The 17,848-nt window shown below is 41.6% G+C and overlaps 3 protein-coding genes and 1 long non-coding RNA gene across 4 annotated transcripts; 1 reads left to right on the top strand and 3 right to left on the bottom strand.

Moving 5' to 3' along the window:
- Positions 1-433: 433 nt before the first annotated feature.
- LOC122770439 (zinc finger protein 19-like) lies at positions 434-4,542 on the bottom strand. The gene is made up of 3 exons (XM_044027292.1): positions 3,951-4,542; positions 2,243-2,560; positions 434-2,072 (listed from the first exon to the last, which is right to left on the bottom strand). Exons 1-3 carry the CDS (start codon positions 4,426-4,428, stop codon positions 1,486-1,488), a joined length of 1,383 nt encoding a protein of 460 aa, XP_043883227.1. The 5' UTR covers positions 4,429-4,542; the 3' UTR covers positions 434-1,485.
- Positions 4,543-4,631: 89 nt separating this feature from the next.
- On the bottom strand, positions 4,632-5,502 carry LOC122771620. The gene is made up of 2 exons (XR_006360630.1): positions 4,981-5,502; positions 4,632-4,838 (listed from the first exon to the last, which is right to left on the bottom strand). It is a non-coding gene; the product is annotated as an uncharacterized LOC122771620 (long non-coding RNA).
- Positions 5,503-6,855: 1,353 nt separating this feature from the next.
- Positions 6,856-9,567, top strand: avpi1 (arginine vasopressin induced 1). The gene is made up of 3 exons (XM_044028888.1): positions 6,856-7,124; positions 7,935-8,361; positions 9,019-9,567. Exons 2-3 carry the CDS (start codon positions 8,015-8,017, stop codon positions 9,224-9,226), a joined length of 555 nt encoding a protein of 184 aa, XP_043884823.1. The 5' UTR covers positions 6,856-7,124; positions 7,935-8,014; the 3' UTR covers positions 9,227-9,567.
- On the bottom strand, positions 8,912-16,483 carry pi4k2a (phosphatidylinositol 4-kinase type 2 alpha). The gene is made up of 9 exons (XM_044028886.1): positions 15,967-16,483; positions 13,874-14,074; positions 13,664-13,795; positions 13,200-13,353; positions 12,525-12,586; positions 12,283-12,382; positions 11,567-11,700; positions 11,328-11,387; positions 8,912-11,035 (listed from the first exon to the last, which is right to left on the bottom strand). The coding sequence occupies exons 1-9, from the start codon at positions 16,303-16,305 to the stop codon at positions 10,874-10,876; spliced, it is 1,344 nt and encodes a 447-aa protein (XP_043884821.1). The 5' UTR covers positions 16,306-16,483; the 3' UTR covers positions 8,912-10,873.
- Positions 16,484-17,848: the final 1,365 nt, after the last annotated feature.

Genomic DNA, 17,848 nt, shown 5'->3' with positions numbered 1-17,848 from the left:
AAAAGACTCTGGTCCAACTTGTGGAAAATTTAGTTTTTATTGCATCTGAAATTTGACAATTTTTCCAATTAAAAAGTGCTAATGCAGGATTATTCTTTAAAAGTGTACAGTAAAAATGTTTGCTGTACACCTGAAGCTCATCAGCTTCAGGGTTCGACATGTTGTGGATAGTAATGGTTGTAAGTGGTTATTTGAGTAACTGTAGCTTTTCTATCATTTTGAACAAATCTTAAAATTCTCCTCTAATCTTGCATCAATAAGGCATGTCCATCCAGACAACTGCTGCAAAACTGCATATTTCGACTTTTTCCACATCATTCTCTGTCAAATTAAGATGGCTGTGCACAAAAATCCCAGTGGATTAGCACTTTCTCATTAGAGTGTCAGTTAGGCAAGGATAAGTGAAACACAAGATGTCACAGACACAGATAACTTCTCATTTTACCTGTTGAAGTGAGTAAAATCATTTAATTTGTACACAGGAGAAAGTTGACAATGCATTATTTCGTAAATTCCAGATTAAATTTGCACCACAGGTTAAATTTTGCATGTTTTCTGTGTGGTACTGGCACACTCCGCACACATTAGCAATACATGAAAACACATTATCTGAACATAAGTTTTTATCAACTGTAATGTCTTCCTTTCTTTCTTAAGTTGGAATTTAATATCAATACCACTGATTTATTCAGTTTGTCATACATTGTATGATATGTTCTCTGTTGTCCCCTACAGGCAATCTGAATGTCTCCAAGCCATCCTTAGATAATCACTTCATATGAACTTGGCAACTGTTTTTAGAAATATTTCTCAAACACAGATGCTGTCTGACTGTCAACACTGTCTGGGCTGGGATTCTACAAGGGCTTCTTCCAGTGTCTGACTTGCACGTAATTGCACGTACATTTTCCTGTTATAAATCTTACTTCGCAATTCGCAATTAAATATCGCAATTAGATTGCTGCCTGCAGGCTTCCACTGTCACATCTACAGAGGTGAGTTCAACAAAACCACACGATTAGTTCACTTTCAATTTCAATTCCATTTTCCACAATGTCAAATTAAGACGCACATTTGGATAAATGAAACAAATCATAGCAAAACAAGATAGACATGAGTAACATGTACAGGTTTGAGTTACTGATTAAGTGATGAAACTGACTGAATTTGCATCATTAACCTAATAGATGGTTTGACAAAGATCACCATGATGATTCCTGTTGTCTCAAAGGGAAAACTGGCAGACACATGATGCAGTAGGAGAATGCCTGTTGTGGAAGGATCACCTATCAGTTAGTGTGACTCAGGACTAACTTATGGACTACTAGTTGTAAATAAAGTGTCATGCCTGTCCAGAGAATTAAGAGTTTCAGGACTTGTCATCTGGAAAATGCTGTAAAAAAAGACATTCAAGCATAAATAATAAAAAAAATATAATGAATAATGAGGAAAAATCAGCAGATTATATCCCATGTGCTTTCCACTTCACTGTAGCTGTTTGCTGTGTGAGCGCTGGTGGAATTTAAGCCCCCCACAGTTTCTGAATGACTTTCCACACTGTTCACAGACATAAGGTTTCTCTCCGGTGTGGATACGAAAGTGTCTGGTTAATGCACCAGAGTGACGGAAACACTTGGAGCACACTGAACAGGTGTACGGTCTCTCTCCTGTGTGTATGCGAAGGTGGGTTTTGAGGTTCTCCATGCGGTTGAACTCTCGGTTGCACACCGTGCAGTGGAAGGGGCTGCAGCCTGGAGGGTAAATCTGCAGTCTGCTTCGTTTGCTTCCTGTAGCAGGAGGCTGACAATGCTGCTGCAGCTTCTGCGGGCACTGGCCAAGGTGCCGCCGCAGCAGGCTGGGCAAGCGGAAGATCTGACCACAGAACTTGCATGTGTAGAAGTTGGCTATGGTGTGGCCGTGGTTTTGGCTGGTCCTCATGTGGACTCCATAAATCTCTGGATGGGCTTCTGAGAGGGGAGCTGGTTCTGGCAGCGGGATGACGGGGAACTCAGAGGATAGGGGTGGCAGATCTGTGGGTGGTGGGAGGCCTGTATTCATATTTGGAGAATGAGCTGTGGAAAAATAAGTATGGGGTTAAACTGAAGGAAATTGAATAATTGTGTGTCCAACCTTTTATTTTATTATCTATAATTTGATTCAATACAGTACCAAGTATATGATGCTACAATTGCTTGGTAGCATTTTGCGTGATTGCTTCAGGCTCTCACTGTTTTGATCTTACCCTGAGTCAGCCTGGTGCAGGGAAGCCGGGTGTGTTGCTCTGGCAATTCAAGCTCCCACTCCTCCAACATGTTGGACTGTATCTCCAACACAGATTCCAGACTGAAATCCTCCACTTTGACAGAGTCCAAACAACATGATGAACCATCTTGCTCATCCTCTTCAGGCTTCTCCTGCTTTATTCTAACCTGCTCTGATGTAAACTCAGCATCATTGCTGAGCAGTGAGGCCATGTGGTTGTCTTGAGCTGGCGAGTCCTGACATGGTGGCTTAATGTTTTCTGCCTTCATCACATGAACAGTGGGGACTCCAGTGACCTCTGTAAACAAGATCACAAGGCACTGAACAAGGGGACATGACTGATATGACACATTTTACAATTTGTGAAAAACTGACTGAGAAGGAGTAATGGCAGAGCAATGAAACGTGACATGCATTAAATCCTTCTTTAATAGTAACTACATTGTTTCTTTACAGATACACATAAAAAAATTGAGTACAAATTTGAATTAGAGACATTTCATTGCCATGGACAAAATTTGGCACCGAAAAAGGACATCCATGCTGACATGTCTGCTACAATGGGGGATGATGCTTAGCACAGCATTGTTAACTGTGCCCATGTGGGCAGCTGAAATCTAGAGGCGTATGAAGAGCTTTCAATTTGACCCATATCTGCTGTGAGCATCTCCCTTAGAGAGAACATTGTGCACAACCTTGGCATGTCAAAGATTTCCACTAGGTGTGTGCAATGGCTTTTGACCTCGGCACACAAAAGCACACCAGGTTGGTTGCAGTGGAAACACCCCTCTTTACCCTCTCAAAAGAAGGCCAGGGAAGGGGAACGACAGGGAAGGTGACGGCCCCAGATTTTTGGGATGCTAAAGGCATTGTGTTTGTTTTCAGAAGGACCAAACCATCAATGGAGAGTAACATGCCAACTTGTTGAGGCAGCTGCAAAAAGTGACCAAGAAAAAACAACCAGGAAAACTGACAAAGGGGGTCTTGTTTGATCAGGACAATGTTCCAGCACATGACTGTGTGGTTGCAATGGCTGCTGTGCATGACTGTGGCTTTTGATCACCCTCCCTATTCTCCTGGTTTGGCACCTGACTATTTTCTGTTCCAACATGAAGCAGTATTGGACTGATGATTGAGAACTTTTTTGACCATCAGGATGAGAGCTTCTATACCACGGGCATCCAAGTGCTGCAACACCGATGGAAGAAGTGTGTAGACCGCGAGGGAGACCATGTTGAAAAACAAATTACATTTGGTCAAATTCGATCATTGGATCATGGTCAGCCTATGAACTTTTCAGCCCACCCAGCTCCAATATGTGCGTTCCCTATGCTGAGAATCCTTATGACAGGGGGTCAAGTGCTCAGTGAGACATGGCTGACAGTGGGGACATGAAGGAAAGAGATTTTAGCCACTTAAAAATGCTCACCTACTTGATGAAATATAACTTAGTTGGTTGTGTCCATTTATAAACCACTTACTCTGCTGCACCAACAACCATGTCACGTTCAGAGTCACTTAAATCCCACTTATGATCAGTTTAAAGGTCTACAAGGATAAATGCATCGATGCATGCAAAATAAAATCAATTTTTATTATGCATCGTCTGTGTATAATCCCCACATGTATACTATTGCAACTCAAATTGACAAAGAATGGAGGGAAAGACTGAATAAACTGCTCCAGACCTTTGATACTTGCATGCCTTTGTTCCTCTGAAGGAGAATCAATTTGTGTCTCAGCATCACCAGCAGATGACCGCTCTTCATCTCCACTCTCATGTTCATCTTGTGCGCCAGCAGGCTGCAGTGCGTCACCTTCGATTCTACTACTATACAGGTTTGTTTGGCTGTGTTGATCCGAATGCCTCGCAGCATTGAGCGGTTGCTTTGACAGAGGTGGACTTTCTCCTCGGTCCTCGAGGCGAGCTTCAGCTCTCTGTATTCTTTGTCGGAGAGACTCGTTCTCTCGTCTCATCTCTTCATAAACGTCTCCTCGTGTGTGAGCCAGCAGTTTCTTCACGTCTCTGACTGCTATCTGCACAGCAACTTCAAATGCTCCGTATATAGCTGCAACCAGCTCTTCCTGTAAACAAAGCGCAGCCTCATCTTCGGCGGGTTTTGTCACAGACGGACGGTTCCGGGCTTCAGTCAGCTGCGGCTTCATGCTGCGTTCAATGACACTTTAGCTCTATAATCGTATCTTTTTACAAATTGCCTATTTTATTACCACTCTACGTCTAGTTGTCTCTGCTGGTGCGATATGCGGATGTACAGTGTTTACATGTCCAACCTTAGGTTTCGCCGAAGACTGCCACCTAGTGATTTGGAGGCTGAACTGCACCAGTTAATTAAAAAAATGCTGACAAGTTTAATTGACAGACTTCCGTTTATTATGTTATCATATTCAGATGACACAACACCACATATATTCTGTAATCAGGGCTGTACACAGTGCTTCCTGCAAGGTCTCGTCATCCATCAGGAACGGCTTTTATAATGCTCCAAGTTGACCAAAACCCAACCAGAAGGCCCAAGGACTGCAAGATGCAGCACAGTCAGCACGAACACAGACTCCTGTGGGATAAAAATAAATAAAAATCATAAATTTAGGGCACAGTCTTAGTTTCAAAACACACTTCACCTTTTACATGTACATTTTCTAGTCACTGACAAAAAAAATATAAAAAGAAAACCAAACAGGCTTTTGTGAACTTACCATTGTGCTAACACTATGTTTTGGGGGTTTGCTGAAGATAGAACTTGCTTTTTGTTGAATCATTATACCTGCCCTTGGCACAAAGGCCAGTCGAGGTCTGAGCAAAACAGTCAACAGCCCACACATAGTCAGTTTGGGGGAAAATGGCACCTTTAACAGTTCAGCAACAGCATGAAGAGGAGGATGCTTTAAGCTTTAAAATGGCTGCCCAACCTGCACACCTGCTTATTATTTTGTTAATTAGGTTGCCTTCAGGAACCATTGGACAAAACACAGGGGCTGTGATCTGTTCATTGTGTCCACATGTCTCACGTTCTGTGTGACAGTTGCCCTCAGAAGAATTTACTGACTCGATTATGAAGTTCATGAAATCACCAAGCGATTACTTGCAACTTCTTTGAAATTCAGACAAAAACAAATGAGTACGAACAAAACTAACCAAATTGACTAAGCTGTGCAACCGTGAAGAAATGTATGTTGTTCAGTTTTGTCTGTTTTGAAAAAGGATGTCTTCTTTTCACTTCAGTGTTATTTGTTTTAAATGTTTTGAGTTTAGTTTTTTTTTTTTAGTATGTCGTCTCTTTTTGTTTGTTTTTTGTAAACTTATTAAATAACTTAAACAAGTGAAATGATTGAATGAATGAACACGTTTTTCAATTTAACTTTAGTAAACCAATCTGTGATCTAAGTGCCCTCTAAGGTTAAAAGGTGTGTGGTTTGGTGTAAATAATGACTAAATTAATACAGTGGTCTATCAAGGGCCAGAAGTCTAGCCCCAAAACATTTTTGGCATGTGAGCAAGGATGGATTATTGAATGAGCCGACCGGGCGCAAGAGCTCAAGGGGCCCTGAAGGCCAAGCCCAAGCCACTACCTCAATGAGTCAAAATGCAAAAGGCTATGAATCTGATCAAATTAAGGTGTTGCCCTTCTCCAGCTGGCCATCTCAAAAATGCACCAGAATATAGAAAATCACATCTACCAAATTCAAAGTTTTATGGGGGAGGAGCTCCAGACTCCCCTTCCCGTTTGCACCTACTCTTTAACAAATAGGGTGGTCATTATGCATTATTTGTGTCAATAATCGAAGGGGCGGGGGCCCTTAAAGTTTGGGCCGGCACTGTCTACAGGTGGTATGTTTTGTCTCATGTGAGGACCTCAGCAAAAGTAGCTGCGACCTTAGTGGCAGCTAATAGAGATCCAAATAAACAAACAAAAACAATATACCATTTAAAAAATCTGGTGTTGAATATTCAACAGTGGATCAAAGAGACGATCAAAGTCACTGCCAAACCTTCTCACCCTAATTAAGAGGACATGCCTCGTCTGTAGATCTTCTCATATGAATATCAGTATTCTTTTATTTGTTTATTACTAATCGTTCCATGTCATGTGAGCCACTTAATCTGAATGAATGCTAAATTGTATTATAAGCAGGCAGAGACAGAAACAGGATGCACCTCAGTCTCATATCTTATAGTCTACATGTCAGTATTATTAATGAAAATATATTTATTAGGTGTTGGTTTGGAGCCAGTGGGTCAAATCACATGGAAACTTTTGGACAACTTTTTAATGGACTGGAGTGAGTGTCAGTTGACTATCCAATCTAAAGCTAACTTTGATGCGATATCTGAATACACAAACACATCTTTGATAAAGTCAAGTTGATGGATATTTTCCTGTTTAATGATGATTTATCATAAAGTCATGACAGAGCCTCTGGGATGCTGACTATAACATCGCTATGTACTTTGGTCAAATAGTTGACTCCTTCTGTAGTTTATAGCAGTTTCTCTTTTCATTTACTGGGGCAATAATTTGACTGTGGTGCTTTTTATAGCCTGAAACAACCTATGTAACCCTACGTGCTTCCTGTCTTTCCTTTGCCCTCATGTTGGCTGATAGGCTTTTAATTCAGACCCCTTTTTTACTTGCAGATTAGATCTTAGTTGTGAGGTAAGCACAAATCGACCCTGACATCATTAATGGATTACTCTTTGATTATTCGCAGGCCCCCGGCCGAATGTGGGTCAGCTTGGCATTAGGGTAAAGGTTGTAGTCTGCCTGCTACTGCACTAATAAGGTTGTCTGTCTGCGTGTGGCGCGGTTGGTGTTTGTTTCTCTCAAACAACAGAGGTTCAGGTAAGCATTCTCTCAGTGTTTGACATAATTCTCAGGGTTTCCCACTGAAATGATAAAACCTGTTCTTTGTTATTACAGGACACAATTGTGGACTGTACTTTCAGTCAGTCAATAAGTTGTGACTCAAAAACCAGTTAAAATCTATATGTGCTGTAATTAGTGCAATTTTGTTGAATTTTGTTATATAACCCAAATCAATGTTTTTGGCTGATTTGTTGGCAGAATTATTAAAAAAAAAAAAAGAAGAAGTACATTCAAATAAAAGCAAATACAACTTCCTTTTTTTTTGTTTGACTAGATCTCGTACTATAAGATCTAGTCAATCAAATGTGGGGTTGTTTGACGCCAGTGCAGGTGAATAGACGTATTTTCATTAATCCTAACACCTGGGAAATTGTTTGTTGTATGTGTTCTCCTGAGTGCCAGTCTGGGTTTAATTCTTTTAAAGGACATCATCAGGTTTGGATGGTCCAGACTGTGTAGACAGATGGCCAACTGGATATAAATCTCTATTGAGAATAAATTCATGATAAAATCTTCATGAGTTGAAATATTTTCTGGTTTATGTTTTCTGTTACTTTACATCTTTGTGTTTCTTAGTTAGATAAATATCACTGTATGTGTGTCACCTCTACCTACGCACTTAAGACCCATAAATAAGGAGATAAAACTTTGTCCCTCAGGAAATGCCAGTAAAGGGATCTTAGTGTTTTGGCTGTAGCCATAGAACTGTGTCTGGGGGCTGAAGGTTTGAGCTTCATTTGTAATCTGTAGCTGTAATCTCTTTCCTTTCTCTTGCCTTTTTTTTAGCTTTTCTTCGCATCACCCTTCTTCCCTTGCTATCGTCTCCCTGCTCCAGCTCCCCACGTGGACGCTCTTCACAGTGCAACATGGCAGAAGCCCAAGCATTCATTGAGGAAGCTCTGCCTGTGCAGTGGAAAATTTTCCATCGACGCAGCAGGAAGACTGGATGCTCTAATATCTTTACGGGGGTCAACTTTCACCAACTGCAGAGGCTGTACAGAGCAGCAGGAGACAGAGATGCCAAACATCGAGCAAAGCGGGTGTGGCGGGAGGGAGCAGAGGAGAGGACGGACAAGGAGGGCGAGGAGAGAGAGGATGAGGCAAGGCTTGCTCAGGCCTTGGTGGGACTCAGAGTCCGAGCAAGGAACAAAGCAGGTATCAGAGTGGAAGGACACAGAGATCACAAGTGGCTGAGAGCATCAGGATGTGTCAAGTAAGTGACAACTGGCAAGGGGTCTGAAAAAAGTAAAGAAAAGATGTGAAAAGTGATGTGTAGACGAAGAGTTAAGCAGAGAACTGAAGTGAGACATTCTCATAATACCTCATTATTGGTGGCACAGTAGGCCTCTGTTCTCATCTTACTCATAAATAACCAAACATTCTGGATTACTTTGACTTCCTAACGTGCAGGACCCTGCCTAATGTGGATCCAAACTCCCTGCCTGCATCATAAAATGCAGTGTGTAAATTGTCATGTGCCTAACAAACTCAGCATGACATCACAAGACCGTCTTCCTCTCTCCGCATACCACACACACACACACACACACGCACACGCACACGCACACGCACACACAGAGGGTACTTTCAGCATTCCTCATTGAGATGAAATTTAAATTGGATTTGTTGGTGGTGTAACAAAGTGCCACAGAATGGTAAAATGGTGGCATGAGTCTACTGAGAGGTGTAGTGATAAAATTGAGACAACTACAGCAACACTCTTTGGACTTAAACACACACATTAAAAAGTTGACAAAGCAGCATTTTACCCACGACATCAGGTTTATTAATTGCTTGTTTAGTATGGTAAATGCAATAACTAGGCCTGTAGTTATTCAACCAAACCAGAGTTGATTTGTTTGTCTTCCAGGACCGAGGAGCCATTATCAGACTATACTGTTGAGGATGAGGAGACTGCCCCAGTGCCAAGTCAGGGAGAATTCCTGTTGCCTGCTCCTGCTGAGGAAGACATCACTGAAAACCAGACGCCATTAAAACCATCCTCATGGAGGGCGGGTGTGGCCAGGCAGGACAGTACCAGTCACTCTGAACACTCACTTCACCGCATTCTGCACTGAAATCTAGCAATGAAACGCACGATGAAATTATGAGTGTTTTTATACTGTTCTAATTTTCATGTACCTGTATGCAACATGTTAGACTGCAGTAAAACGCCATAGTGAATGAAGCCAACAGTTAAGCAGCAGTGTGTAGTGTCAGCAGTAGTTTAGCAAGGTGAACATCCTTGAGTGTCCTTGAGCAAGGCACCCTCTACTGCTGCCATCGCAGCTGTAGATACTCGTTTCTCCGGGTGGGCAAATGAAGATACCGTCGTGGATGGCACGGAACCATTTTTTGTAGCAAACACAAAAATGACGATTGCATCTCCCCTTGCAGAAATAAACAACATCAACATTCAGTTGCAGTCATTTTTTTCTCTCACACAATGGCGCGGCAACTGGAGTGAATGCTAATGAGAGCTGTGGATGTGAACCCAAACAGTGAAGTAGCGCTAGGCTATGAAACCATGAAACTATGAAAGATGCTGAAACACAGAGCCAGATGATATTTCTCCTGTGAGGATTCAAGTGGCACCGTTCACAAACACAGTGTGAATACACTTCCCTATCTTGAAAGCTTTATAATAAAAAACAAACAAACCTGTGTCTGAGTTCTGCTGCTCACAGTCAGACAAAGAGACAAACAGGTGTCATTATTAATGGACTATAACACCCACAGCTGTAATCACACGCATTGCACACCCTTCACGTACGTCTTAATTGAGTATGTTTTAATTATAATCTATAATTAAATATTACATACAAATTATACAGTGCATTGTCACGATACATTTCATGTCAGTTTAGTAGAGCAGGAAGTTACTTTGTCGTTTACCGAGGTCCACCCCAACACGAGCCGTAAGGTGAACACAAATCAACGTGGTCCAGACAACCGGAACTTGTGGACCCTTCACCGTCCAAGCTGGCAGTCCAGACAATTGTCATCAGTTTGAAGGGACAACAAAAAGGTCATACTTATCTGACCTTAAACTGTTAATGATTCTTTAACCCAAAAGTGTCTCTGCTTTACTGAATCACACCGGATGACTTGCAGGAGTTAAGAGGAGTATTCCCATGAATCTTTTAAGACTCAACCACAATGAACACTTCCTATGTTTGTTAAAAACGAAAACTCAGAGCTCCAGTAGTGGATGTGATGCTTTCACTATCTCTCTGAATTTAACTGTATGGGAGAGAACAGGGAAGTGAATATTAAAAAAGGCAGATGGGTATAATGGAAAAAAATGGAATGCATCCAAAAAAAAAAAAAAAAACAAAGTATGAGAGGCTTCTGACTGGTGTGCATGCATGTGAGCAAATGTTATATGCACGCAAGAGTCCAACAGGCAAGGTATGACACCTTGCTTTGTTGCAGGAAGCTACAGACACTTCATTATTCAGGCGTTGATTCTTTACCGACTTCCACACAAGGCACAGAGGCAAACAGGGAAGAAATGTTGTGAGATTCTTCCTCCTCTTGGCCTCACCTCTCCACCCGTTCACCCTCTGTCTTTAACCAAATTATCCATACTGAGAGAGGGGGGAGGGTGGCGAAGATATCCATGTAAGCATAAAAACCTGTTATCGCTTTTCAATGGCACATCTCCCTCCTTCCGCTGCTCCGGCTCCCTGCTGTTCCTCCACTTTCTCTTTGCTGCTTCTTTCCTACCACCACGTAAAGAATGGTCTTCTGCTCTGGAAACTCTGTGTGTAGGACTCACTGTTGGCTCTCTGAGGCGCTCGGGCTGTTTCAACAATTACTGGGGGCATCTGGACCAGCTGGAGGGGCGTCTTACCATCCTTCAGGGCTTGGCACAGGTTCAAAATCTGGGAGATAAAATGGGAGACAGAAAAAGTGTTTCAAAACAAATATTCCTGCTGTGACTTCATGCTTTAAAGCAAAAAATTTACTTAACGCTTACATGTGTAGCTTCTGTTGCACAGACACTGAAGACACTAAAGATATTTTTCATATAGTTTCAATCTAAAGCGCAAAAACAAGCTGCTAGAAGTCAATACAGGCGTGAACCGAGCTTCTGCAGCGAGTTCCAGAGACGCTGCTGTTGGAAGGTTGTGCTGTATCTTGACAGATGCTAACAATCAAGAGGAGGAAACTCACCTGTCCCCTCATGACAGCTACTTGTCTGTGAAACTGTCCTCTGTCAAAACCAGGGTCTTTCTGAGAGACACAATAGACAAGACATTTGTGTTACACATGGTATTTATAGCCACAAGTCTGACTCATCTGCACCTCCATCTGGGAACACATCTATTTCTCAGTCAGATTCTCAACTTCCTCATGGTTTCTCACAATTGTACGCATCATAAGAACAGTTAATCGCAGTCTTTTCTTCTTACCTTGAATAATTCATAAAGATCTTCTTCCAAGTCTTTAATGAAATTTGGGTCAGAGAGTTTGGGAAAGACCAACTCTCCGATTTCCTGGGAGAAAGGAACTTTGGCTTGGGGAAGCCACGCCCAGTAAAATGGATCTGGCAATTGGAAAATAACATTGGATTATACATATAAAGAAAGTTAGTTTAAGTTGATAATGGAGGGCAGGAACTGCATGCAGCAGATAAATTACATTTTACAAAATGTACAGTATGTGTATACTTACACTGCATATGCATGTATCCCCTTAGTCATTATTCATAAACAGATGCTATAAAAAAGTGAGGACCCCTACCCTGCACACCTGATTCAAAATAGTCAGCTAGTCATCGAGCTCTGCAAAAGCCTGAACAACCCACTTATTTGAATCAGGTGTGTTGGAGCAAGGAAACATCTAAAACATGCAGGACATGGGTCACCAAGGAGCAAGATTGGAGAAACTACATAGAAGTTTTCACTAAACATACTCTTGAAAAGACATCATGGTCGCAATGGTCGCAAGTTTGACTCCACCCCTGGCTGATTGTACTCAATTCCATTGTAAGTTGCTTTGGATAAAAGCGTCTGCTAAATGACATGTAGTGCAATGTAATGAGAAGACGTTTCACCAAAGGTATGAATTAACATCGTGCTCGGGTTGAGAAGTGACTGGTCAAAACAATGCCACCGCAAGTGCTTACATGCTCTCCAGGAGTCGGGGTGTTTGAGAGGGAAGGCAAGGCCGTTGTCTATGGCAGCCAGCTTGATGATGGGATCCTTTACTACCACCCAGTCTGTGTCCTGCAGAGAAGGTGTGAGGGAACAGGGCAGGGTGTCAATCTTGGTCCTTCATTCAAACAAACTCATACTGCAGATGGAACATAGCACAACCAGTACAAAACAAAATGCATGTCTAGTTTCCGATTGCCATGTATATCCTCACCCTGGTCCCGACAGAGTCCATCGGACAGTCGTACTTCAGCAGCCAGTTGTCGTTTCCCCTGTCTGCAAACCAAATAAAGGATTCAAATTCAAGTATGTACATTTACTTCAACAGGAAGACTCACACAAAGTATACTGTATAGCCCTATGTGAATTAGTGGTGAAGGCACTCAAGAAAATAGCAATACGAAAAAAAAAATGGAAGATGCAATAAAATCATTATCATTAAAAACAGATATCACATAATTATCACTAATAACATTAAGGAATTATTAGCCATGTGTAACGAGTTCACACTAATTAATGACCTGCATTCCAGCCAACTAGCAGCCAACACAATTTTTAGGACTTGTATTATTAGATTAGCTCTACGTATAAGTTTGGAACAATGTATGACAACATTTATTTGTAGGAAAGAAAAACTGTATCATATGTATCACACATTTTAACATTGAAACTTGCCCATCTACGTATCATATGTAAAATCTGAATTTGTAAAGACGTCTATCAGATTCAAGTACCCAAGTATAAATAAGCAGTAGCAGACAATGGAAATGATTGCGTTTAGAAGAAGTGCCTCAAACATCATACATAAATATACTCCACACTAACTTGAATAACACTATACATTCTGATTAATGGTTGTCAACAACTGCTGACAACTCTGAACACGTGCCTGTGTTTCTGATGATGTAATCTAGGACTACGAGTCGCTCAAACTGCAGCTGGAGCTGACGATTGTTATTTTCAGGCAGAGGCTCTGCTTCGAAGCGCCGCAACCAGAAATCGGCATCCTTGTATCCATCAACAAAGAGCTGGAAGGAACCAACCTGGAGGAGGTGAAGCAATGAGCCATCATTGGTTACATCTTTCACGCTTTTACACAGTAATGCAAGTGTCAATAATCTGCTGAACCGTATTAAAGTTAAAAATCCACACAGAAAACCAAACACATCCAGTGCAGAAAAAACAGCATGTGATGTCAGTCGTTAGCGGTGCTTTTTATTTATTTTTTTTTTTCCAAGCAATTCATCAGTGAGAGAAAAATCCACCAATGTCAAGTAAAAGTAGACAAGATGCTTAAGTTCACTGAACAGCATCAACCAAATGAAATGACTTGTGTAATATTTGTTATCTTACCTTTGGAGGTAATCCAATTCTGTGAAAGCGCTGTCCCACTTTAGGTACCTTCTCCAGAGCTAGCTTTTTTCCTCGAGACTTAACCCTGTCTATGGCACTGTAATTAAATGTTTCACTAGCCAGGTACACCATCTAAAAGAGGAGGAGATGTATTAGGAGAGGGGAAAATAAAGTACACCTGAAACGTGGTGCCACTGTGCATGCCAATACCTTAGTCCTAGGAACGATATTGAGCTCCAGTTTCTGATCGACCAGGCTGGCCCCGGCCTCTGAGAGGTAACCCTGGTTCAGGACCAAACAGTCTCGACCAAAGCAGCAGGGACAACACAGTTTCTGGAGCCACTTGGTCCACTTGGGGTTCAGCTGGCCATAGGGCTCTTCATTTTTGGGTTTGAACACACCTATGATTTTCTGAAAGTGAAAATGGAATACAGATAAAACGGTTCAGAAATCTAGAATTTGGACTCAACACAGACATTTAAAAAAATAAGACAGAGACAGAGCATACAGAGGGACACTGGAAAGCTAGGTTTTAAACAGTGAAAATGTGTCGATGGTTAAATCCACTAAAGCAGACATGAAACCAAACTGTCCGCAGCCACTGTGCTCTGCAGAATATGAAACTGCAGTGCTTCTTTATAGGCCGTGATCACTGTTGGATAAGCAATGCAAAGCACATACACTGGCCAGGCTACAACATGAAACTTGGTCATTGAGGAAAACTATATCCGCACAGAGAGCTAGCACATGACTATATAAGCACACTGGTGACTAACTAAGGGAAGGGAAGGGGGGGTTGGGGGAGGCGCCATTGGATTAGAACCTCAAGCAATGAGAATACAATAGTTGTTTCTGTTTTGTAAGCTTTTCATGAATAGAGAGAGTCGCACATAAAAAGACTCAGCTAGATTGTCTTAAAATGACTGATTCAAACACATGTGAAACATTTTGAGGATCCAGCCACAAAGTCCAAAGACACACTTCTGTTTTTTTAGCCATGGATTGAACGTAATGCATGTGAAACAGAATACACACTGTAAATGGGTGCTGGGTGGGAGGAGATTAGTTGCTCAAGACTTTTCCTGGACGACTCCAGGACTGCTGATCAATGATTACTGTCAATCTGACGTGATCACAAAGATTGGGCAGATTCATTGTTTTTGTCATGACTGTGTGGCAATTTGAAAGTGATGACAAGCGCTGCACCTAATTGGACGTGTGTTCTGAAATGACAACGTCAGACTGGAGATACAATGCACTGGAATCAGAGGCCAAAATGGGAAAAACTGAGTGACTTAATGAATAAAACTAAATGTGATCTGTGACTGCTGACAACAGTGTCACGGCCTTGTTAGAGATGGTGGTTCTCTAGCAGACTTCCTGCCTCAGCAGAAAAATCTGAAATGACAAACACCTGGCAGCACAGCCACAATAACATTTAAGCTGAAAGTGACTGAACTGAACTGGTTAAATGCATACTACATAAATGTAAATCCTGAAGAGTTTGTATTTCACATGCAAATGTATCAAGTAACGTGAATACAATGGGGTCAAAGGTAAGTCAAAAATTGGATTCAGACTTTTGGACTTCACTGTGTCTGAAGGCTTTTTGTAAGAGTGAATACAAGAAAGCAATCAGGACTATTAAACTTATCAGTAAGTACCAGAGTCAGGCCAGAGGCCCTATGAGAACACTAGCTGATGAGCAGGGAACTGTTGATTACCGAAAAAAGAGGATGAAGAAAGGGAGGACAAATTTGACCGAAAAAAAGTTATCATGATAAATTCTTTTCAAATCAGTCACTCATGATAATTATCATGATACGTGCAAGAGGTTTATGGACTGACTATGCTCTCGAGGGACAAATGGATTGACTGAATTCACTTTGGCCACAAATATTTTTAGAAGATTATCACTCCAGTCACTCAGTTGATTCCTATAAGACACTTAACTCCAGTGTAGTGTAATATGCTGTATATGTACTGTATATTTTAGATAGACCAATGATAACATGATAAGTAGTATTCCATTTTGAAAGACTCTAAACTTGATCGTGTATGTTCATGTTTTGTTTACATGTCTAAAAGCCAATTTGCCAAGTCATTGCGGGCTGGTTGAAGAAGAGGCCTTTTGCAGAAGCGACGGTCACTTAGATCAAAACACTCTTGCATCTTTTCAGTCACAGTAACACAAACACAAACACATCGCACTTGTGGTGGTCAGTGAAATGGTCGTTAGCATGGCAGTGACTGGTGGTAACTAGTAGAAGTGAGTTAGCAGCTGCTGCTCCTCTTCCTCTTACCCCCTGAGAGTCTTTGACAAAGTAGCTTCCACTGGATCCCTGATAGATCCTCTCCGGGTAGATCCCTTCCTGTATGGCTCGTTCGGCCTTTCGGATGATCTCTCTGAACTCGGGATCTTCCGGGAACTCGTTCCTATGAGGCTCCCGCGGTGAGCTCCCGCGATCCCGGTCCAACAGCGGCTGTCTCTCCCTGCTGCGCTCCGGACTGCCCGCAGGGATGCGAACTACAGACCCCGGTGTGCCTCCAAACGCGCCCCGCGGGCTGGTGGGCTCTGTGGGACAGTAGCTGAATTCGCCGGAGTCCCGGAGCGGAGAGACAAGAGGACTCGTCTCGTCCATGTCTTTGGAAGAGGCTGGCTGCGGAGTTATTTTATTTCCAGAATAGAGAGAAGATAGAGGGAGGAGGACGAAAGAGAGGAAGGGGAGAGAGTGGAAGCGTTGTTGTGTTGGCTAGTACTGACGCTGGCTAACAAGGAAACGCTGGGGGAGATGAAAAAACAAATCAGATGACTGTCAGCTTCCGGGAAGAGGCGGTACCATCTGAGCGTTTAGATTTTTAACCAATCAGCGTTCAACTCCCGCTGTCAACAACACGCACTCTCGCGTGGATTGGACACAAACATACCGCCCACGGAAGACACGTGAGTGCACGATTAACTCTTTACCATCAACTTAAAAAAACTTTTAGTTTTAAGGGTTTATATACATATACATACATATATATATATATATATATATATATATATATATATATATATATATATATATATATATATATATATATATATATATATATATATACATATATATATATATATATACATACATATATACATACATATATATATATATACATATATATATATATATATACATATATATGTATATATGTGTATATCTACACATACATGTATATAATATACACACACATATATACAGTATGTAAACATACATGTATATGAATTTAAAATCAAACAGTCAATTTAATTTGAGGGATTGAACAAAAAAATGCATTAACTTTTGAGAAATTATAAATTACCATTATGTGGACTGCTACCTCACAGGCCTGACACCTGTCAGGCCAACATTAAATGACCTGGAAGTCAAGTGGATGATTGCTGAATTCTTCTGATGCTGAAGAAAAACTCCTTTACTACACCCAGCCAAGTCAAGAATGTTTGAACGTAAATACAGAGTTCTGGAAAAAGATTCTCTGGACAGATGAAACAAAGATGAGGAAAGGAACAGCTCATGATTCAAAGCATTGTTTCTCACACAGTGGGTCCTCAGGACCAGGATTAAGAGACCCTGATTCAACGCATACCACGTCATCATTCAAACATGGAGGAGGAGGCAGTGTTCTGGCATGAGCATGTATGGCTGCCAGTGGACCAGGGTCACTTGTATTTATTGACTATGTGACTGCTGATAGCAGTAGCAGGATGACTTCTGATATGTACAGGGCTATCTTCTGCTCAGATTCAGCCAAATTTGACTTTGTGAGTCAAGAAAAACCTGTGTGAGGCAGTAACCTAACACTTTCCCTACACACATTTTCAGTAAAGGCAGACCAGTATAGGGGTCACACGGTCGGTGTAGTGGTTAGCACTCTTGCCTTTGCAGCAAGAAGACCCAGGTTTGAGATCTGGTTGTAACAAGGGCCTTTCTGTTTGGAGTTTACATGTTCTCCCCGTGTGTGCGTGGGTTTCCTCCCGCAGTATAAAAACATGCAATATGGGGATTAGGTAAATTGGACACACTAAATTGAGTGAAAAGCTGATGTGTTATTGCCTTGTTTTTATTCTTGACTTGCCACGAGAAACACAGTTGCAGCTATAGGAACATTTACATCTCCTTTAAAGTCCTTTAAACAAATAAATAA

This window comes from Solea senegalensis, linkage group LG6, assembly GCF_019176455.1.
Source record: "Solea senegalensis isolate Sse05_10M linkage group LG6, IFAPA_SoseM_1, whole genome shotgun sequence".
Classification (NCBI taxonomy): Eukaryota; Metazoa; Chordata; class Actinopteri; order Pleuronectiformes; family Soleidae; genus Solea; species Solea senegalensis.
This window is presented reverse-complemented; position numbering and strand designations above follow the sequence as displayed.

Excerpts from the sequence above, each read along its gene's own strand:
- LOC122770439 (XM_044027292.1), bottom strand. The coding sequence starts at position 4,428 with ATGAAGCCGCAGCTGACTGAAGCCCGGAACCGTCCGTCTGTGACAAAA. Across the intron at positions 2,561-3,950 it reads AAGGCATGCAAGTATCAAAG|AGGTCACTGGAGTCCCCACT; the intron begins GTCTGGAGCAGT and ends TCTTGTTTACAG. Across the intron at positions 2,073-2,242 it reads CTGCACCAGGCTGACTCAGG|CTCATTCTCCAAATATGAAT; the intron begins GTAAGATCAAAA and ends ATTTTTCCACAG.
- pi4k2a (XM_044028886.1), bottom strand. The coding sequence starts at position 16,305 with ATGGACGAGACGAGTCCTCTTGTCTCTCCGCTCCGGGACTCCGGCGAA. Across the intron at positions 14,075-15,966 it reads TTGTCAAAGACTCTCAGGGG|AAAATCATAGGTGTGTTCAA; the intron begins GTAAGAGGAAGA and ends TTTCACTTTCAG. Across the intron at positions 12,587-13,199 it reads TTACATCATCAGAAACACAG|ACAGGGGAAACGACAACTGG; the intron begins GCACGTGTTCAG and ends TTTGGTTTGCAG.
- avpi1 (XM_044028888.1), top strand. The coding sequence starts at position 8,015 with ATGGCAGAAGCCCAAGCATTCATTGAGGAAGCTCTGCCTGTGCAGTGG. Across the intron at positions 8,362-9,018 it reads AGAGCATCAGGATGTGTCAA|GACCGAGGAGCCATTATCAG; the intron begins GTAAGTGACAAC and ends TTTGTCTTCCAG.